Raw genomic sequence first — 23,027 nt, forward strand, 5'->3', positions numbered from 1 at the left:
GTATATTTTTTAATTGACTAAGAAATATTTTTAGTATGATGAGTAAGATAAATTTTTATATTAATTTCATTTAACTATCGTTCATAGTAATTTTTTATCATAATTTTTAGTTTATAACCATTAAAATATAAATAATAGTAAATTTTCATCAAATGTAATGAAATAAAACAAAGCAGTCCTGGCTTTGAAATTCTAATCATATTAATGATGTAGCTCTTGCCACTTGCATTAAGAGGACTGGTTCCACTACAGATTAGGGTTAGGTTTGTTTTTTAATATCTACATATCATGAATAACATTCCTATGCCGCCTTGCAGACCTGGATTACTTTAGAACACCATAAATTTTCATAGATGTGATGGAAAATTGAATAATAGTTAATCTTATCTTTCAATATATATTTTTTGGTTTGTGATATTTATGTGTGATATAATATGGTGTTTGGTACAGAAAATTATAAATTATGATTGAATATAAAAAGACTATTAAGGGTATTTTTTTTAAATTATTTTTATATTGTAGCTTTTGGATGATTACAAAAGAAATAAAAAAAATTTAAATTATTTATTAAATAATATTTTTAAACTAAAATTAATTTGTGGAATATTTTAATTTTTTTTCTAGATTTATAAAAAGCAAAAGTTAAAAATACGCATTCAGTTTGTCAAAACTCAAATATTCTTCAAAAATCCCAAAAGAAAGATGAAATAGTATTTTTTTTATTATATTTAGTTATTATAATTTAAAATCAATTTTTGATCATATAGGAAAAAGAAAAAGTTTAAGGGTTATTTCAATCGTCTGTTTGTTGCTTATGGGGAGAAAAATAAATAGCAGTAGTAAATAACTATTGACCATACCCATGAAACAGTTGTTGGTTGTAATTACAAATCTTATAAGTTCTATGATCATAATTCCATCCAATTACTTATAAATTTTGTCATATTAACCACCCTTGAAGTGTGTATTTGATTAAATTTATTTGAAACATCTTATAAGATGTTCTTTATGAACTTAAAGATGTTGACTTTTATTCTTTTAGGAAATAATTTTTTTAAGTATTTAAATAAATAAGATATCAAAGCCTTATAAAAAAATGTTTATAAGTTTTTCATACTATACTAATGACTAAAAAATCATCACAGGATTAAGATACTTTTGCTTTGAGAAGAAAAAAACGTCAATTATATGAAAGCTAAAAGTGAAATACTAATAAAATTTTGAAAGTGTTTGTTTGATGGATATTAAGATTAAATAATTTAAAAATCTTAAAAAAAATGCTACCAGTTTCCTTTCTTAAAAAAGCTTATGATTTCAAAATTTTAAAATTTTATAAATTTTCTAAAAACATATTAAATACTTTATAAAATATTTTAAAAAACATACAATTAAATTCCCCAAACACTCGTTCATAAATTATGGGCCTGCGGTTTTTTACCGGAACTATAGCCCAGACGCGACATTCAAGACAATGACATAGCCCTCTGGATCCAGAACAAACCTTCATTAAGAATTAATTAGCGTATGTGGTACGTTCAAATAAGATATAACAAATTAAAAAAATGTTATTTTTAAAATATATTTAATTGCATAATCAAGTATTAAAAGAAAGGAAAGGGAAAAAAAATAATTTACGAACTTAAAAAGTTAAAAATACAAAATTATAATAAAATATTTGGTGCAATATTATTAAAAATTAACAAAAAGAAAATGACAAACAAAGAATATAAGATATCAAAAGGGCGATCTCTATTAATAATAAAGTATAAATAGTTACATGTACAGTAACAAAATAAATACAACAATTTAATCATATATATGTATTTATCATGATTCCATTGTACATATATATATGTAATACTAATTATTTTATAATATTTTTTCCTCTTTCTCTGATTTCATATATTCTCTTTTGAAATTATTTTTTTTATCACAATTCATTTCATGTTGTCATTTTACCTACAATAAAAAACTTTAGTAAATAATACTTAATTATTATATTTCTTAAATATTTTGTATACATATATCAAATATGCCACACACAACTAGTATTTTTTTAAAAGTATCACAAAATATATTCATTCATTTTTTTTCTAAAAGTGTTCAACTTTTAGTTAAGCATATTGTAATATTTTTTTGAGAGTATATATGAGTGTGGGATATTATTTTGTTGTGTATCTATTGTATTAATTTGTTACTTTATTTTTAATTTTTAATTATTATTTATTATACACCTTTTTTATTTCTTGATTAAAAATATTTTTTAAAAGTATATTAATATGCAAAAATACTAAAATATATTGAGAACAATATTTTAATAATTCATGGAACAAAGGCAATTTTATCCAATCAATCAATTTGTGAGGGTAAGTGTTACGCTGGTTGGCTTAGGAGGTGAATACTAGATCAAATATTGTTGGGATGGATGAAGTCCATTCCTATAATTAATATACTCGTACCAGACATCTAATACATATAAAAGAAGAAACAATCACTCACCTATATAAAAGATCATATTATTTATTTTAATTATTAAAAAATTTTGTACACATCATATATATATAATACATGAAACAGAGTATATAATAAAAATTATTGAAATAATTAAGTTACTATATTTAATAATGCTCGTACGTTGATAAAAAAAAAAAGAAAAAAAAAATTGGGGACAATGATCATGTGATTGTATAGTTTGTCTTGTAGTCGACAGTACAGACAAATGCAATGAAGGGCCAAACATTATGAATGTTGTATGTTGGAAATTATGAATGTAAGCATATATTTTATAGTTTTAATAATAGTACTTATTCCACTAACTATTAACGTGTATTGTATACAAAGTATGAGCACATTAAGTAACTACCACTACAAAGGAAAAATAATTTTTTCCTATTTTATAAATGATCAGATTTAAAAATTATGATAAAATATATTATTAACTACGATCAAGTAAGATTAATTAAAATTTTACTATAATTATTCAATATTTATCACATTTTTAGCTATGACCAAAACATTTGACTTTGTTTTAGCTATGGTTAATATTTTGTCCTCACCTTGTAGGAAGAACCACTGATGTACTCTTGCATAGTCGTAATTAATTTATATTCACCATAATTTTTACTTTTTTTCATAATAAATATCTATAGCAGAAAAGCATATTTATTTCTTGTTTCTCACGTTTCATGTTATTTTATTTTCTCTAACATCAGTCATTATTTAAAATTTTTATATCTTCTATTTATTCTTTTAGAATATACATATACATATATATTAATTTTAACTTATCATAAACTAATATATATATATATATATATATACTTAGTATCTCTCATAACATAGTTAAAAATTTTAAGTACACAAATCAAGTGTGCCAAGTAGAGATAATTCAGAAACATTTTTTTTTTCACTATTAAGCAAAAAATATTTTAAGGTAAATTACAATCAATTTCTCTAAAAATTGACATAGTTATGAATACTCTTTCATTATTTGAACAATTATCGATACCCCTTATATTTAATGAAATTGTATAATTCTTGGACAGAAGTCCAAATTTATCAATTTTGACTTTACTGTATTTTTATTCTTTTTATCAAGTAAATTAGAAAAGGTGGACAGAGAATTTCGAAAGACTTGATAAAAATCTAATCGAAACTAATGGACTGTACTAGTTATTTAATAAATATTAAAAACAGGAGTTATTAATAATTATTTTTAAAAAAAATATATTTATAATTATACTAAATTCTAAAAGAATTTATCCAATATTTGAATAGAGACAGTTGTGTGGACTAAGTAGGTTTTTGAAGTAGCGACAAATGGGAAAATATGATAATAAATAGAGACAGTTGCAGTGTACTCAGTTGTCTGTTTCTTCAATAATGAGAACAGTTTAGAAGGGAAGTGTCCAGAAGACATGGCAAGTGAGATGCGTTGGGACAAAAGATCAAAAATGGTAACTTTGAACTTTCTAAAAAAGTATGAGTTAAGCACATTTTAGACTCTGCAATCTTCATTAGTTATGTAATTAAATATATGTTTAGAATACTTTTGGGGAAATTGGGACTGATACATATGTAAGTTCAAACACATGATTTTCAAATAGTTCTTAATTTTAAAAGAAGTTGTTGACTAGTCAATTTAGATAATTTTTTTTTTTCAAAATTTGACGTAATTACGAGTATCTCTTTACTGTTTGTTAAATTATCGCTCTTTTCTGATTGTAATGTTTATATAACAATCACCTCATTCCGTTGGTTTGTATTAGGTTTTTATTCATTTTCTGTGAAAAATTGGCCAAAATTGGTATTCGTTGCGGAAATCATCAAACTTCAATATAAAATAAGTGAATCCGGCGCAAAATTTATAATTTTTTTTTTATCAAATTACAAATCAACTTTACAGAAAATCGAAGCACCAACTCCACCAATAAAATACCAAATTCAAGCATCATTTACTAAGTATATAATATTCAACTCGAGAATAAGTTGGAAGGCTTTTAAATCAACATTATTTAGGATTCAAATCAACCTTAAAAGAGATCAACAGGCCAAGTTCCATCTTTGGAGTTACAAAACCAAATTGCACATTTTTTAAGTGAAGCATCAGATTTTTATTATAATTTTTTTTAAGTGAAGAATCAAATCAACGTCCACGACTCGGCATTTCTTTTAAGAAGAAAAACATTCTTTTCTCCACGACTTGTAATATTTTTATTATAAACTTTTAAAAATTATATTTTTAATAATAAAAAGTAAATAAGCCCACTACTAATACTATGAAATTCAGTATTATGACAAAATAAAAATAGTATTCATTAAATATATATAATTAATGACAATATTAAAATTGACATTTAAAATTTTTTTATCACTATCTTCTCTTTTTTTATAGTGATACTTTGGGGTGTTCAAACTTCGGTTAAATCGATCGAACCCAATCAAACTGAAAATTTGGTTCGAATCAAAAGATTCGATTCATTTTTTTTTTTTTAAATTTCAGTTTTTTGGTTTGGTTATTTTGGTCATTTTTCGGTGACCGAATCGAACCGAAAATCAAAATTTTTATTATTTATATTATATTAAAATATATTATTATATATTATATTATATTTATATAGTAATACTAATATAATATAAAATAAATACATTATATATTTGGATATTGAATATTGTAATTGTACACTTGTAATTTGAATTTAAATTAGATGAATGGATTGTTATTGTGTTCTTTTTTTATTAAAAATTTTGAATTGTATTATGATATATTTTATTTTTAAAATTTTAATATTTTGGTACATGTATTTTTTGATAAAATTAAAAAAATACCATAATTATTTATACATATATTATTAAAAAAAACAGTTTTTTTTTTATTTTTTTAACCAAAAAATCGAATCGGTTTTGGTTTTAACCGAACCGAACCGAACCTTTTTGGTCTGATTTTTTATTTTAAAACCATCGAATCAAATTTTTGATTAATCTAAAATTCGATTTGGTTCGCTGAAATGCACACCCCTAGTGATATTAATTAATAACAATTTCAAATACATATAACAAATTAATAGTTGTTATTAAAATAGATAAATAACTAATATCGAAATGGAATAATCCACACATTTTGGTGAAATTTTTTTAATCAAAACAATGATCATATAATTACATCAATATTAATAAATTGAAACAATACTTCAATCGATCAATGACTCATATTACAAATAAATTGAGATCACGATAAACTCTTTTTTTTCTTTATCAATGATTTTAAATCAATCAACATATATTATTACAACCTAGAGTACACAATATATTAATATTTTTAAATCAACCAACAAATTCAAAGTTACGAAAAAACAACATACTATTATTAAAAAGAACTAAACTACTTACATTTGTCGTACTCAAACTAACATTAAGTAAAATAAATATCCATTACATAAATTCGTATTAAATAAGATAAAATATATACATATTTGACGAGACAAAAATTCATGAGCTCAAATATATTAACATCAGTGCGTCCTTTGTCCCTTTACTACAACTTTTTAAATTCCCATTTATGTCTCCATTGTTTGGGTATGGAACCAAAGGCGCAGAATGGAGAAAATCATGGTCACAAGATCATTTCATTTATGGTTCATTGACTAATTTGCCTTCCGACAACAAATAAACCAATTTCCGATTGACATCGATGGTCAATGCAGCCAAAAGATTGACACTATTCAGTACAGAATCTTTTACAGAGGATATCATTTTTTATTCTTTTTTCATGTTAAACGACAAAAACTCACATTTATGTGAAAATACAAGATAGAGTTGCAATGGTTTACATATTTTTCTCCGGATTTTTCTTTACCTCCCACGACGATCAACGTTTGTTGGTTTGAATGTTAGAAAATCAAACTGTATAATGTTGGGGTAATGATAGATCTTGTACTGACCTGATAAGATCAGTTGCCAAGTTAGAAAATCCGCCTGGCCCCATCAAGATTTAATTAATTAATTTAATTAATAAAAAATAATAATAGAATTGAAAAAGAACAAAACACCCATAGAGCACTATTTGGTGGCTGAAAAATTGCATGTAATATACACGTGTCTAATTTAATTGAATACAGTCTTGCAGCACTTTGAGCCAATGCAGACCATTTGTGTTCTTGTTATGCGAAATTTTTTAAAATTATAAGATCAAAATGAAATCCCACCTAACTAAAATTACCACCCCATATAATTAATAACAGGATCAAAGTTATAACTTTTTCTCGCATCTTTTAAGTCTAAATATTTGTGTTGATGTGGGAATATATATAACGACGCATAAGAGACCTTTAAGATTCACAGAGACCTTTTTATTCATGGAATCATCGTAGAGGATTTCTCAAGAGACACTCGGAAACTGATTGTTCGAAAACTATGCCAAAGGACTTTCTATTCATATTTATTTCGTTAAGTATCTAAGGTATCCATGAGACTTCTGCACTTGAAAAAAGGATAGGCCTTCTTGACTGGCAAAAGCACTGCCTTGTCCATTGGGACCACCATCTGTCGTTATTCATTTCTGTTATGTATGGCCCACTTCACATAGTAGATCCTTTCGACATATATAAATATATATAAATAAAAATAAACTCTCAATATGAATAGATTAATTAAAAAGATAGCCGAAGGACGATAAGCATAATAATTTTCATTAGCTAAAACAACCATAGGAATTTATGCCAGTACTATAATATTCGATTTCATCCATAACTACTATCCAAAAATTGACTCCTCTCTGTCACCCCAATCTCATTAGAATACAATACTAAAACTGTACTTGTCATGTTTAAGTTATTGATCTATTATAATAAGAACATACGTATTTAGATCCATATAATCACGTAATTATGGAGAAAACCAGAAAAGGAAAAGAAAAAAAAAAGTTGCATTTAAAAGTTATGTCTAAGAATTCAGAGACATAATGCATGAGATATAATTCTGTCTCATAGTATAAGAATAAAAAAGTGAAGTTCCCATCAAAAAAAATTATTGACGTATTACCCCACTTCACTCATTACATTTGTCTGGTTTGTGAAAAGGACACTTCGACGGACTGTTGATCTGAAAAGTAGTCTAAGACAAAAACTGACTAATTTAGGAGTTTTTGCTTTTGCTTTCAGAAGCTCATTCTTAGTTTTGCAATATTTTAGTATTTTAAAAACGTATTTATTTAATTCAGTCATATTGAAAAAGGTCCAATGAATGAAAATTTGCAGGTTAGATTGGGTTCATTTTCTTATATACACTTTTAGGATTTATTATTTCTTTTAATTCGAAGAGGACATGGCAATATATATATGTTATCATATCGTATTGACTGTTTTTAAAAATAAAAATAATATTTAATATAAATTTAAAATATGATGTCTACAAAATATCTAAATAACAAATAACATCCAAACAAATTCTCATTTCTCACAATTATAAAAATAAAAAACCAGACACCCATCAGACTCTTGAAAAAATATTTAGGTCCCTAAGATAAAAATGATATGTCTATTTTTATAAGTCTAATTTTAGATAAAACTAAAAATTATTTAGCAAAGGTATATATATGTACTTATTTTCCCCGAATGTATCAACTATACTTATCCTTTTTCCACTGAAAGTTCCAGAACTCATTAATTTTGCTAGTTACTAAATTCTTTTTGGTTCAAACAATTGAATTATGATTTTTTACGTTTAGGATATCAATGATAGTAATTTATTACTTTAAGTTCAATTTAAATTGTTGAGTAATTAATTAATTTTTCATACTATGATTTAAATATAACTTTCTTTCTAGTAAAGAAATAATTTGATAAGAATTAAGGTAAAAAATACTTAAAATATATTAGAAATTATATAAACATATATTGCATGAGGAAAATTTTGTCTGAACAATTAATTTATGAGGTGAGTGTTAATTAATTTCATTAATTTAAGGACCTAAACACAACATTATGTATTTTTTAAATTAAGGGATAAAGTTTATTTAACCCTAATCAGAATGCTCTTCCAATAATGGACGGAACGCTAGTGGAGAATGATAAGAATGATGATGTTACATTTATATGCTGACTTTTGTTCAATATATTTTGTACGTATTATATGCTTTTTTCTTCCCAAATTTTTGCATTCAATCTTATACAATCATATCTTATTATTATTATTATTTTGATTCAAATTTATTTTGTTAATAAAAGGTATTTTGCTCATAAATGAAATTTTATTCTGAGATTTTCCGAAGAAAGAAAACAATTATATATTGCAGTACTATTTCCAGTTTTAATTTAATTGATTGTCTATTATTTTAATAAAAAATAATTAATTACTATATACACATTCAAACCATAATATTACTATTAAATGATAAAAGTCATACAAAGTCAAGACAGACACTGTACCATCGCTCTCAAATCCTGCAAAAGCGTCAATTCTGATCATTTATTGCATGAAATAATCATAGATTTTGAAAGTTTACAAGTTCCCAGACGTCGACATCTCCCGACAAACTACTCAACCCTCGTTGGTTGGCGTAACTATTCGACGACAACAATGGTTCCATCTGGTGCTGGCCATCGTCGGGAAGCGAAAGCGTGTTTAATCCATCCCTACGATTTTCACTCATTTCGAGTAAGTTGCTCCACCACTGAATGCATTCATCTGGTGATGATGAAGATGGCGGTTGCGTGCTCTTGATCAGATTTGCATCATCGTCTTTCAACGGTGATGATGGAGATGTAGACATCATCAGCTTCTTGTTCTCGGGATTTTCACGGTTTGTTTTGCTTGTTTCACTGGACCAAGCAACTGGTGCTGTCAATTGTAATTTGGAGAAGGTCCGAGGTCGGGGTCTAATGATGTTACTCTTAGTGATATCTTTCTGCATGGCTTTTTCTCTGCAACCTCCAACACCGGATAATTTCCTGTGCATGTGGGTGTTCCAAAAGTTCTTCACATCGTTTGCAGTTCTTCCCGGAAGTCTACCAGCTATCAGTGACCATCTGAATCAAGATCAGAGTTTGAGATGAAAGTTGAAAAAATATGAATTTTAATTAATTTTGTATTATAGTTCTTTGAATAAAAATCGAAAGTTAATGTGTTGTGTTTGGCCGAAATCATGAAATTTATTGAAAAATATTTCAAGTAGATTAAGCACTTATAAATATTTACGATGCGATTTTTCTAGTTGCATGGTAGCCGGATAATAGAAAATTCAATATATTTTAAGTTGATTACATTCATCAATCACATAATAATTATTATCCATATGATTGATTACTTACCTTAAATCGAACACTCAATTAATCACATATAGAAATGATTGTAAAAAAAAAAAAAAAAAAAAAACTTGCCTGTTGCCTAATAACTTGTGAAGCCTTACAATGAGATCCACCTCATCTTTCGTAAATAAACCTCTTTTAATATTCGGTCGGAGATAGTTCAACCATCTCAACCTGCAACTCTTCCTGCATCTGTTCAGCCCTGCAAATATTTTTAAGAAAAGATAAATATTTTAACCGGAAAAAAAAAACATAAAATTTAAGTTAATTAATAAAATAAGTTACCAGCTCTGATGGGGACTTGGTGCCATTTCCCTTCTCCATACTTGTCAATGCACTTGGTTAGCAGAATATCTTCTTCTTTCGTCCACGCCCCTTTTCTCAACCCTGATGCTTTGTTTTCCATTAATCCTAAGATTTATGTCGTAATTAACAACGTTAAAGCACGTGAGAAGGAGAATATAAAGTATTAAAAGCGTACATGCATGCTGCACTTCTCTTCAATGTCTGTCCTCATCCCTATAATTGCATGAAGTGTGTTCACAGACTTAAATAAATTTTGAGTTGGCTTTCGGGTTTGTGATGTGTCTGACGTGCGTATTTCACTGCCACAATTCAGATACTTCCAAAGAGGTATCCATCTATGTTCAGTACTTTGTTGGGTGAATTTTAAATCAAATTGTGTTTGGTTGGATTAAATTTAATTATATCACAAATTTAATGTATTTATCGTGTGATTGATGTACAATTCAAAGAAAAATTTCGTAACAACTATGTTATATGCTTAGATAAATCTAGATAATAGAGCTATATATAATTATTTTTAGATAAAGATCTTAGTTAAGAGGTAAAAGTTCCAAAGTATTTGAAAATATTATTTAGGGGTTGAAAATAATTGAGGCAGGAGTGTTTTGAAATCTTTTTTAATGTATCCTTAATTAACTTATATTTTTAGATTGACGAAAAAAGATATTATTTAAATTTAGTGAAATAAAGTGTCATCTCGAATTAAATAAAATACTTGTGAGGCTACATATTAAAAAATCATAACCAAATACCAATTTCGAGCTTTCTGCCTTTTTTCAGAAGTCAGATTTTTTTTTAATTTTTGAAATAAAAGCGATGAACTATTGCTTTTTGAATAAATCGACTATAATAATCAATATAAAATATTTAAATCTAACAACAATCGACAATTTTAACAATCATATAGTCATCAATATCAGATTATTATATATATCTAATTATAAACTACTATTATAGTAGAGCGATACTTACAATTAAAGTAGAATAACATCTCACACGTAATTGGTAGGGTTCGAACCATGATTTTAAAGTTATAGGGCTTCAACTTCGTGAATCGAACTAGACTTAATTGGTAGAAGAAGTGGGATGTCTAAACACTCATTTTCAATTTTCTTTTATTTAGCAATATTTAATATAATGAAGTTTCTAAAAAATGTATTGACAAAAATGAAAACGAATTTTTTCACATAATATCTATACCTACTGTACGTTATGTTTAACGTGGACTATTATGTTACATACGGAGACTGCAACATATACTTGGTTAACATTTATGCTTTTTGAGCAGTGGGGGCAAATGTTTTATACGGTCTTCTACTTTTACCGAATCAAGTACGTAATTTCATATGCAGCTCAAACAACCACGAAGAGGGTTCCCTGGCCGTGTATTCAGGTTTGCAGAAAATGCGCGCGATGCTACTCTAATTTGGTCACCACCATATCCCATCTGTTTCTTCTATTCATTGGACCTAATCAAATTTACTTCAATATTTGTATTCAATTCATTAATTTATAACTTAATAATAGATCTTAATCTTGTTTTATTAATGAAACTTACATTTATAAAAAAAAAAAACTAATAATAGATCAGGTTTTGATATCCAATCCGGATTTTATTTTATCTTTTATTTCATTAAATATATATACACTGTGTATATAAATTCACATTCTTTGTTACTTTTCTATACAATTCATGATTTCGTTATCCACTTACCAAGAAACAATAATAATAATAATAATAATAATAATAATAAGAAGAAGAAGAAGAAGAAATTATTTTTTTAGCCCCATATAATAAACTTATTTTCAATTTAGTTCTGTACGTTATACTTTTCTCACATTTCATCTTATATATTAAAAAAAATTCTCAATGTTAGTTTCACATGACTTTTCCATTAAAAACTGGACGGAAAAGTCACGTGGCCATTAGTAAGTGCACGTGAAGTTGGGTTTTGATAGAAATTGTTAGGTGGAAATGGAAACTAGGCTGAAATCAATATTTTTGCACTCAAAAATTAATTTTAAAAGTTGCAAAAGAGCCCATGTCTACAGAGAGTAGAAGAAGTTGGCTGATATATTTTAATATATTTCTATATTGATCAAATTAATATATAGTCAATTTATTGAGATATAAATTAATGTAATTATATAATTATTACCTAAAAAAATAATAACGTATTACGATTTCAAAATTTTAAAATATTATTGGAGTGGATAGTCAAATCCGTCACTTCCATCCACTCACTCCCACTCTACATTCCCTTTCCACTTGGAATCATGATACTTGCATGTTATTAATAACAAATATTCAAATTTAACACACAAAATTATGATATTCTCATTAAAAACAAAAAGAGAGAGAGAGAGAGAGTACCATCCCTCAAGAAAACCAGCTTCTCTGCGGGGCGGAGGTGCAGCGTAATACTGTGGAGGCCCTTGACATTGGGGCGGAGGTGCAGCGTAATACTGTGGAGGTGGTTGCTGGCCTGTGTTGTTGTTTCCTGGTTGAGGAGTGCTGCTGCGATCCCTCCATCATCTTCATCTGCTGATCTCATAATTCTTCTACCTACCTACTCCAATTTATGTTCACAACCTGTAACCTTAATCTCACCACTCTCACTTTTTATTCATCTCTCTCTCTCTCTCTCTCTCTCTCTCTCTCTCTCTCATATATATATATATATGTGTACATGTATATTTTAATATCTTCCATTTACAACCAACTTTTATTAATCTCACCCTGTTATTACATAAAGTTAATGATGAGTATAGTATGGGAATATATATAATCCTTTGTTATATACTAAGTTTAACACCCACACAATTTTAAACACGAATTTCTTTTGTATAGAAACCCATTTTGACTTTTGATCCCAACTGCTCTGTTTTTTTGTGGAAAAATATGTAATATGTCGTAAGACCAATCCACCATTATCAAAAGGGGGACTTCTAATTTATTTATTATTTTGGTCCCCACCATTTTGAATTTCCATGCTTTGCAATAATCTCATTTCAAAAGGACCATACGTTACATGTCTCCACTTTATTAATTCACTTCCCTACTCCCTCAACTTATTCATATTATCATTTTCATCCCCCTCAACTACTATATTCCTCTCTTTACTCCCTCTACTAATAAAATTTCAAACTGTTTCTTCATATTTTCCCCATTTGATCGCAATACTCCAGCAATTGATTAACATTGATTCATTTTTCATATGATAAATAAAATGCAAAAAAATTCTTATGTATTTTTAAAATTTAGCTAATTTTTTTTAATTAAAAAAATAGACAAAAACCACCTATAGTTTTAAAAATATTGTATACTCGCTCCTTTCGTTAGGTAAGTCCTAATGGCATTAATTTTTTTATTGAATTATCCGTTATACCTTTTCTTATAATAACCTTTCATTTTCAATTGTAAAAAATGAATGATGTATATTGTAAGTAATTTAAATATATTTTTTTTTATTTATATAAACTTATATATATATACTATACATAAACATATTATATATATATATATATGTGTGTGTATCTTTTTGCGGCGAGGACAATGTCGCCCAAACTGTTATGGGCGACGTTGCCGTTTCCCACTCATAAAGGGGCGACGGTGAGGCCGCCCCCTTTCAGAGGGGGCAACCTCGTGCCGCCCTTTTTTGATACTCCTTCTAGAATTAGTTAAAATTAATTTTTTTAAAAAAATACTATAAGATTTAAAATATTTTATTTCAATAACTTATCAGCTCTTTAAAAAATTTATATAAATTTTTAAATATTTTATAAAATATTTTTAAAAGTTTATAAACTCGTACAAAAACTCTCTAACTTAAGTGACTTGCATTTACTTGGTGGATAAATTATGGGGCTCAGGGGCTGCTATTTTTGACCCAAAATAGGGCCCAAAAGCTACTATCGCTTCAAGAAGCTGACATGGATTCTGGATCCATAATTCAGTGTTCGACCCAGAAGCAACATAGATAAATATGTCTTAATTTACAATATGTGTATAATACTAAGATAAATAATATAATAATAATAATTATATTTATTATGATTTGGACTGTCCACATATTTGTATTACAAATTGTTAATTTATAAAAACAACTTTATAAATATTCCCTCTGTCCTATATAAGAAATATACATGTCCTACTATATATTAGCATGTTCTTTTCTATTTTTGTTTCTCTGCTGCCCTCTTTCTTAACTTTAGTATTAGTATTACTCACTAAAAAAAAATTACTATTAGCTACAGTATTAATGAATATAACTAAAAATTAATGTAAATAACTATTTTAAACCGCATTTAAAAGAAATCAATACAAAAAACTAGTTTTTCCACTATGAAAAAATTAATTACTACAGTTAAGAGTCATGGTAAAAATATTTGTCATGATTTTTAATCATGAAAAGTATTTTAGTTACCCTCGCAAAAACTATGACCAACAACTTATATGACTGTGGTCAATAATTATTTATTTCGATTATTTATTATTAATAATAACAATTAATTATAGTTGAATGTTATATTTGTTCAGTGTCTCTTATTATTTTAGTAATCTATGGAGAGGGAGATGGGCCGCCAGACTACTTGTAAACAATGCAAGAGTAAGCTGGATTATTATTAGTCTTACTTTATTATGTGAGTTTATTATTATTTATTTTTTATAATTTTTAATTATATTAATATAATATTTAATTATTTAATTTAATAAAAAAATAATATAATCAAATAATTATTACTTCTATCAAGAAAAGAAAATTACAATTTAGAATTACAGTATTAGATTTTAGCTTTTTTTACTTTTACAAACGCAGTAAATACTACTCGTTTACACCTTTCTAAATGATAGGATTTGATTTTGCTTTGAAAGGGAGTTTAAGCACTGTTTGTTTATAATAGATGTAACAACTTGAACTATTCTTTTCATTAGCAGAAAATCAGAGATTTACTTCAAACTCTTTGTATTACTTTTTGGGTGATTAACAATTTATGAGCAAATTATTCTTTCATAAAAAAAATAGTAATTTATCCTCCTGTATTTTTTAAAAGAAATTTATCTTCCTATCTAAGAAAATAAATTACTTTATTTTAAAAAATAGAGAGAAGTAAACTGGTGTATTTATTTTTCTTGCTTCTCAAAAAGTCAAACATATAATCATTTATTGCATGAAAATAATAGTTTAACTTTGTTGAATAAAATATGTTTGGCATGAATTATATAAATTCATTCCTTACCAATACTAAAATCATGAATAAACATTATATAAATCAATGTAAAATATAAATAATACACCCGTGACTGACATCTATTGCACAATCATTTTCAAAAAATTCTTACTTAAATCTAATTTGATTGAATTAAACCAACCACAAAATAAGTGTGATAATCTTATTATATGGTTGGTCACTATTTTTAAACTATATACCAATTACACTGCAATTATTTGCACTTATAATATAATTGATTCAAGTTTGACCGAACTCAATCTGAATTAGAATTTCTTATCATTTCCTGAAGAAAATAAAATCCAAACATTTTTATCACCCACTCAAAACCTGACTGTACATTATTACGCGAAAATAACAACCCTAGAGACATCTGGATCCAGGGACCTCAATCCAGTGCAACTGCAGCTCTATTTCACCACACTCAACATTCCTAAGTCTGAGAAACATATGTTGAGTCACTTTGCCGTTCTCCCACACAATGGAGCTCTCTTCGGCCAAGCAGTTTTCCCTGTTTGGTTTCACATTCTTGATTACGGTTCCACTCGGCACATTGTCTAAGTGCATCTTCAGTACGTCAACGAATTCTTTTATGTCGAACTCTGCATCCCCCATTTTGTCATCTCGAGTGAACGTGTCTCTATCGTAAACTTGCTGCAATGGAATCAAATACGTTACCATTAGGATGGCCCAAGTCGTTAGTACGACTACCGATTTGGATAAGCATTTTGTCTTGCATTGTTAATCAAAAGGGGATGCACAGAGATGGATGAACTTACCAACTTGATTGGAAGATTTGGATCGGAAATTGTTAGTGTGAGTTCTTCGTTCCACTCAGGATTCACGTTCTTCTTCACCACCCGAGTTTTTAATTTCTGATCCAACATTTAGAATTGCACGAAATCAGCATTTGTTCCAAGAGATGTGATTAGATTACAGAGGCAAAATGCAGAAATGTAAGAAAACCGGAAACGACAGTCTAATCAAAATGATCGAAAAATGGACACGAAAAAAATGGCTAATTCATACGCGGTTCCACCCCACCCCACAAAATCTAGACACTCCGGAAAATTCTTATACAATGTCATGTCTAATTGGATCAAATCGATCACACAGTATATCACATTTATTTATCGTGTGATTGATCATTCTCCTTAAAACATACGTCAATTGGGGGACTCTGAATATTACAATTTTTGTGTGAGTAGTTAATGTGATTAGTTGAAGTTGGGCTAAAATTTTCTTAGACACTCCTGAGTTCTAAACCTCAGATGGGAGTGCAGAACTAAGCAGACATGGATCTAAGCATCTACACAGCAAATGTAAAATGTAACAACATAAACAATTTGAAAAAGAAAACAACAATCTGATTCCAGTTCTAAGACAAGCACAAACTTTCTCTGACCAAATCTTCAAATTCTCATCCTAATTTCCGTTTTTCTTTCCACCAAATTGCTTAAACACTCAGGAAAGCTACAAACACACCCACCACCAACCAAACTTATTTGTGCAGAAACATGATCAGAGCCCAGAAAACAAGAAACCTCGGTATCATCGAACAGAAAAAATCAAACAATTCATCTGCATTCCTTGGTAAGAAACTGACATCAAGAAGCTGACAAAAGCTAACCTGCTTGCCCATCCGCACAATCACATAAGGATCGCTGCTTCTGGTATCTCTAACAGCAAGCTTTATCCCCCTCAGGATCTTAATTCTCAGCAGACCAAGAATGTTCTCCATGAATCAAGCAAAATTCTTTTCTTTGTCCCAAGAAAGAAAGAACAAGAGGTAGATAATCAACAAAGTAAGCTGGAAAATGCAAGAATCACGGGAGTTTGAGAAGTTATGATCACTCAGTTTGAATGTGATGTCTGCTTGGTTCTGACGCTGCCTTTCTGAGGTGGGAGGTTGTATATATAGTGAGGGACACAACACAATGTGGGTTTCCACGGTAACGGCAAAATTAAGATTAATTATTAACGGGAAAGTGCTATTCGGATTCGGATCCGGGTTGTTTAATTAATTCGAGACACATTCCTACAGTGATCACGCGCTCGCGTGGACTATTTCCCCTTTAACAAAGGCGAACTTTCCATGGAGGAGAATAAGTTCTAGAAAGCCCACTTGGCTATTTTTGCTTTTAACTTTTAAAATATTAAAAATTTTATTTTTATAAAATATACAGTTTATTTATTTTACTTATCATTGATTTATCCTAAAATAATACAAAAATATAAAATAAAACTTACTGAAAAGTCTTAAAATACATATATGTATATATTAATATGTAGGCTCATATGTGAATGTGCATACATAAAGAGTAACATGATAATGCCTTGATATGAGGATCACGTACCCTTCCAATTTTGTTTTGGGTTGCAACCAAAATCGTATGCAGAGGAAAAGAAAACACTCCATGTGATGGTGTTGCTGTATTATTTAAGGAGAAAAAGGACGTCTAAACTAATCATATTACTCAATTCATGCATTTTATCTAAATCTTTTATTTATTTATTTTTTCAATAATTTGATAAATCAATTCATTAACGTTCAGGCGTTTTTTTGCTCTTTCTTTTTTTTTTTTTTAATGAATTTATACTCAAAATCCTGCTTCCCAATCTAAATCATGATGCAGTCCAACAGATCCTTCCCTCTCTAAACAAATACAGACAAAGATACCAGTGGCTTTCCGATGTTAACTGGTCATTCTTAAGTGATTGACAAGAAAAAGGGAAGGCCAGCCCAGCTGTATATTTTGTAGCTCTATTATAAGTTTTAATTTCTAGGAAAATCCTTATATCCAATTAGATTTTTCTACACCAAATGAATTATATATTATAATATTTTTATACTTATGATATAGCTAAAAATGTTTTTAGATTAAAAAAAAAGTGTTATCTTTCTCGTACGCCCAAATCACAAACAATATATATATATATATATATATATTTGATGAATTCTTAATCAAGATAGAATAAATATGAACACAAACATGATTTATTAATATATTCATCGTGTAATTAACTATGATGGGGATGGTGGAGTCGAATCCGATTGGTTGGAAGATGATGAGAAGCTTAACCTAATTAGATGGTCACGGCAACAATGTCATTGGTCCACTAATATACATGAAATGTCTTCCTTGTTTAAGGCGGCTGCAGACGTAGATGGTTGGGGAATTCGCCGCCTGCATTTGACTCCATGCATCTAGACTTTCTGGGATTCAGTCCAACCTTGGGAGCTTAAATCTTCACCAAATATGCACTGCTCACATAATAAATATAATCGTCATTTTTACATAGCGTGTTTTAATTTAATATTTTCCCAAGTCTTTTTCTGGATGAAGATTTTTGTACTTTTCTGAATGCTTCTCGTTATTCTTTTCCGTCCCACAATATTTGACTGCAACGTATTGCTAAGCTATGATTTCTTGCCCATATATATGAAAATGTAGGATTAAAATATAGATTGGTTCTTTAATTATCATGTTTCTAGATCTTTTATCTGAATTATTTTTTTTTTTGGTTTCCAAGTCTTTGGAGATGAACAGAGGAACAAAGACTTTGTAGGTCAGTTGTCAGAGAAAATCAAAGTAAAATTACTTGGTGTACTCAAAACATTTAAGAAATGTGAGTATCTGTTCTTATATGGAAATATCGAAGTTTGCTTTTCAATGGCAAAAGATGTTTAGTTTGCTCAATGAAAATAAGCAAATTATCTCTTCATGTAAAAATAATAGCAATTCACCTCCCTGTTTTTTTGTAAAATGAAGTAATTTATCTCATTGTTTAAGGAGATAAATTGCTTTATTTTGAAAAATATAGAGGGGTGAATTGATGCATTTTTAAAAATACAAAAAGATAAATTGCTATATCTTTTTTCATAAGAATGTAATTTGCAAACTTATAATATTACAAAAGAATTGCCTGCATTTTTTTTTTTTAGTTTTATGTAGTGAAATATTCACGCTATGTATCTTCATAAAATCTTATATGTTTTTATGGGTAGAAAATTCCCAAATCATACATGAATTTGGCCGGAATTAGTTGATATGGTGAAAGTAGAACAACCGATGATTCTTGTCGATAATATAGAATAGGAAAAAATATACTTTTAGTCCTCTAATTTATGAGGATTGCATTTTTTATCTTATACAAATTTATTTTTATAATTTAGTCTTATAACTTTAAAAATCTAGCACTTTTCATTCTTTTTCATCTGAAAGTTGCATATAACTTGCACTGACTAATTAAATTGTAATTTTAATCCTGTAACTTAGTAAGAGGTGTTGGCATTTTTAGTTTTATAACTTAATAGAGTTAACATTTTTTATCTTGCATTAATATATTTGTAGGATTGGAATTGCGAGTAAATTTTAATTTTCAACCAAATTAATTGAAAAGACTAAAATTATTAAAATTATAAAGTTACAAGATTAAATTATGAAAATTAATTTGTACAAAACTAAAAATATCACTTTCTTTAAATTGATGGACTAAAATTACAATTTTTCTTATAAAATAAGTTTCAAATTACAAAAAGTACGTCATAATGTTGTGGTTAATCTCCAGCAAAATCACGCTAACAGACAAATTAGTAAAAAAAAATTTGAATTTCATATAAAATATGTGGAGCTAATTATAATCAAATTAGACCTGAATATATATTTTTTCAGTAGTCTTTATTTATAGCTTTAGTCCAATATATAGTCTCCATTGTGCTTCTTTGATCATGCCACGTGGCCATCATCCCACCCCACCCACATTCAGGCTTGACGAATCAGGCAAGAATGGAAAGCAAAACATGCGGATCCACGTGGCATATGAAGAGCTTGATGTTTTATGTTTTTCTTTTTTAGTTTAAATTCCGAATGATTAATTAAAGTAAAAATATATTTATTTAACGTGTTTTTATTAAAAATATATTAATATGATACCACAATCTAATATAAAATATAATTTCATTAAATAATCATAATATATTTTTATTTTCACACAAAAAATTATATAAAATTAATAACACATATTTTTTACTGAAAATAAAAATATAAACAAATAGGCTAAAAAAAGTTTCAACCCCCAAGGGCAATTAGGGTATGACGTACTTTTCCTCATCACTACTGGAAGGTGATGTAACTTAGCTAATGAAATCAGTGATAAATGGTTGGTCAAACTATACATACTAAAGTTGGATATATATTTTCCATGTGAGAAATATTATAGAAAAAGCAAAAGCAAAAAATGATTAAAATAACATCTAGAAGGGGCAGAAGCGACGGATTTGGATTCTTCCACAGTTGGTTGACAAGGTGTATAGGTTCAACTATCATTTCCACACCCTTCAAAATAATAATATTTTTATAGGATAACATTAATTAATTAAACTTCTTGTAAAGGGTCAATTATGCAAATTCTGTAATGAATAAATTTGGTTTGCCGTTTTTCTCGTAATTCACGTTTCATTACATTATTTAATATATTTAAATTTAAAAATTAATTCAAAGCACTAATAATTTATATCAAAATATATTTAAATGAGATAGAAAAATAATAAATTATTATAAAAATAGACATACATCTATATTCGTAGAATTCAAACTCATAATTATTTGATTTCAATTAATTAACATTAATTTTTATATATTTTATATATAATTGGTAGTGTTGAAAATATTTATTTTGATTATCTAATTAAAAAAAATAAATTATGAATATTTAATTATGTGGAAAGTATGGGAATTCTGAAAAAATAAACCCAATTAACACAGAGAATTAGGCCTACCTGTAGCTTAGACAATTAGAAGAACATATTTTCACGTAGTAGTAAAAATTTTTGACCCAAAAAAAGTTGACTTTCATAAACAATTAATTAACATTCAGAAGGGAACAAGTGGGAGACCAAAGTTAGATGCAAAGGACATTCATTTAATTGGATTTTTTTAATATTTTATTTATAAGGTAAAATTATATTAACACCTCTAAGGTCAAACCAATAAAAATACCTCCTATCTTTTATAAAATTACGGTAACACTTCCTGAGGAGTGTTAATGTAATATTTTCTAAAGGTGTTTGTGTAAGCATTGCCTTTGAATAAGAGGTGCATATATAATTATAACTATAATTTTAAAGGATGTAACTGTAATTTGTAAAACGTATGGAGTATTTCTGTATTTTAATTTAACATAAAAGAGTGATATGACCTTATTTACAAAATATATAAAATCTATTTTAAGAGTAGGATATATATAAATATGAAATGAAATGAATTAATTCCATGATGAGATCATGTGAATTTTCTTTAGTCTTTAATGAACAAATTTATTTAAAACCCTTGCAACACTGAGTTATCGTATTGGGCTCTAAAGTCCATTTCAGATTGGGCTTCAGCAGAAAACTCTTATTCCTGGACTAGAATTTTAATGGAGCATACATAGTTTGTTTGATGAAAACACCTGATAGGTTTGGTGACATTACCAGGGCCGGCTTTTTCTTGCTTGCTCGTTTGTTCCTTTGGGTCAGGCAGTAAATCATTCGATCAAGACAAATAAATTCTTATTTAAATTTATTTGAATTATTATTGTATTTTATGTATTTGAATTGATTTAATTATTAATTTAATCGAACTTTAATTAAGTCAAAATATGAGGTGCACTTGAATACTCAAATATTTTTAATATATTATGTTACTTTAATATTAATTAAATCGAGATTGAGTCGAGTTTGAAAATTAGTCGAACAAAAATGTTTATTCAAATTTGATTTAAGTTTAAAAAATTAAATTGAAATGAATTTTTACCTATCAATTTAATCGAATATTGAAATAGTTAAATGTACAAAGAGTTGAGGTTTTTTTAAATGTTAATTCCACAAGTAAAACTCAATAGTCATGGTGCATAGTGAGTCGGGTCAGTTTAAAATCGATAAGGACTAGCTAGAAAAAACTCGGCCAACTACTGCTTATAGCCGGTCTTGAAATGGTCCTGAGTCTTTAAATGAGTCTCAATTGGGTTTATTTTAAAACCAAGGCCGACCCAGACCAGTCCCTATCAGGGCTGGATGTGCTTGTTTATTTTTTATTTTTATTATATTGAGGTTTTTTTATTAATAATTACTTAAATTTATAAATATCTTTAGAAATAAATAAATAATAAATTAAATCACACAAAAATTTATATATATAAATATAATAGTTAAGAATATACGTAATGAACTTTAAAAAAGGCCCAACAGACCTGACCTAGGCCCTGTCCAAGACCAGGTGATCCTAGGCTACTAGGCTGGACTGATCCTAGATATTGATTCCTAGGACTAATTTGGTTCCAAGCGTGCCTGGGCTGAACCCCCTTTTTATTGGTTTCATCCGATTTTGGATTGAGTTAGTCTAGCCCGACCCACTGTGTATCTTGACCTCGTAGTGGAAATTGGTTAGTTGATGTCATCTTTGTTTAGTTAAAGGGATAATTACACCCTTTTCCCATGAGATTTGGTGTAATTACATATGAATTTTTTTGTAGTTCGAAAATTATATTTAGCACTTTAAAGTTTGCTTTCGTTTAACAAATAAATCTATCCGTTAGTCAAAATTCATTAAATTTGCTGATATTAAAAAAAAATTGAATGAAAATTAATATTTACTATAGACTGACTGATTATTGATTTATTGCAAGTCACGTATCAAATGTATT

At 27.8% G+C, this 23,027-nt stretch overlaps 2 protein-coding genes across 3 annotated transcripts; both read right to left on the minus strand.

Annotated features, from left to right (window-relative positions):
• Nucleotides 1–8,946: 8,946 nt before the first annotated feature.
• On the minus strand, nt 8,947–12,954 carry LOC105177882 (transcription factor MYB75). 2 transcript variants are annotated; one of them, XM_011101166.3, is made up of 4 exons: nt 12,484–12,954; nt 10,089–10,214; nt 9,876–10,005; nt 8,947–9,524 (listed from the first exon to the last, which is right to left on the minus strand). In XM_011101166.3, exons 1-4 carry the CDS (start codon nt 12,662–12,664, stop codon nt 8,981–8,983), a joined length of 981 nt encoding a protein of 326 aa, XP_011099468.1. In that variant the 5' UTR covers nt 12,665–12,954; the 3' UTR covers nt 8,947–8,980. The 2 variants fall into 2 exon arrangements, with proteins under 2 accessions (XP_011099468.1, XP_088741524.1); XM_088885398.1 differs by lacking the exon at nt 12,484–12,954 and adding an exon at nt 10,285–10,701.
• Nucleotides 12,955–15,603: 2,649 nt separating this feature from the next.
• Nucleotides 15,604–17,251, minus strand: LOC105177881 (protein C2-DOMAIN ABA-RELATED 5). The gene is made up of 3 exons (XM_011101165.3): nt 16,972–17,251; nt 16,121–16,216; nt 15,604–15,995 (listed from the first exon to the last, which is right to left on the minus strand). The coding sequence occupies exons 1-3, from the start codon at nt 17,080–17,082 to the stop codon at nt 15,705–15,707; spliced, it is 498 nt and encodes a 165-aa protein (XP_011099467.1). The 5' UTR covers nt 17,083–17,251; the 3' UTR covers nt 15,604–15,704.
• Nucleotides 17,252–23,027: the final 5,776 nt, after the last annotated feature.

Source organism: Sesamum indicum, linkage group LG9, assembly GCF_026168435.1.
Source record: "Sesamum indicum cultivar Baizhima isolate 11 linkage group LG9, ASM2616843v1, whole genome shotgun sequence".
Classification (NCBI taxonomy): domain Eukaryota; kingdom Viridiplantae; phylum Streptophyta; class Magnoliopsida; order Lamiales; family Pedaliaceae; genus Sesamum; species Sesamum indicum.

Coding starts and splice junctions, on each gene's coding strand:
- LOC105177881 (XM_011101165.3), bottom strand. CDS start 17,082: ATGGAGAACATTCTTGGTCTGCTGAGAATTAAGATCCTGAGGGGGATA. Junction 16,217..16,971: donor TTGTGCGGATGGGCAAGCAG/GTTAGCTTTTGT, acceptor ATGTTGGATCAG/AAATTAAAAACTCGGGTGGT. Junction 15,996..16,120: donor CAAATCTTCCAATCAAGTTG/GTAAGTTCATCC, acceptor ATTCCATTGCAG/CAAGTTTACGATAGAGACAC.
- LOC105177882 (XM_011101166.3), bottom strand. CDS start 12,664: ATGAGATCAGCAGATGAAGATGATGGAGGGATCGCAGCAGCACTCCTC. Junction 10,215..12,483: donor GCTGGTTTTCTTGAGGGATG/GTACTCTCTCTC, acceptor CATAAATCTTAG/GATTAATGGAAAACAAAGCA. Junction 9,525..9,875: donor CACAAGTTATTAGGCAACAG/GCAAGTTTTTTT, acceptor ATCTTGATTCAG/ATGGTCACTGATAGCTGGTA.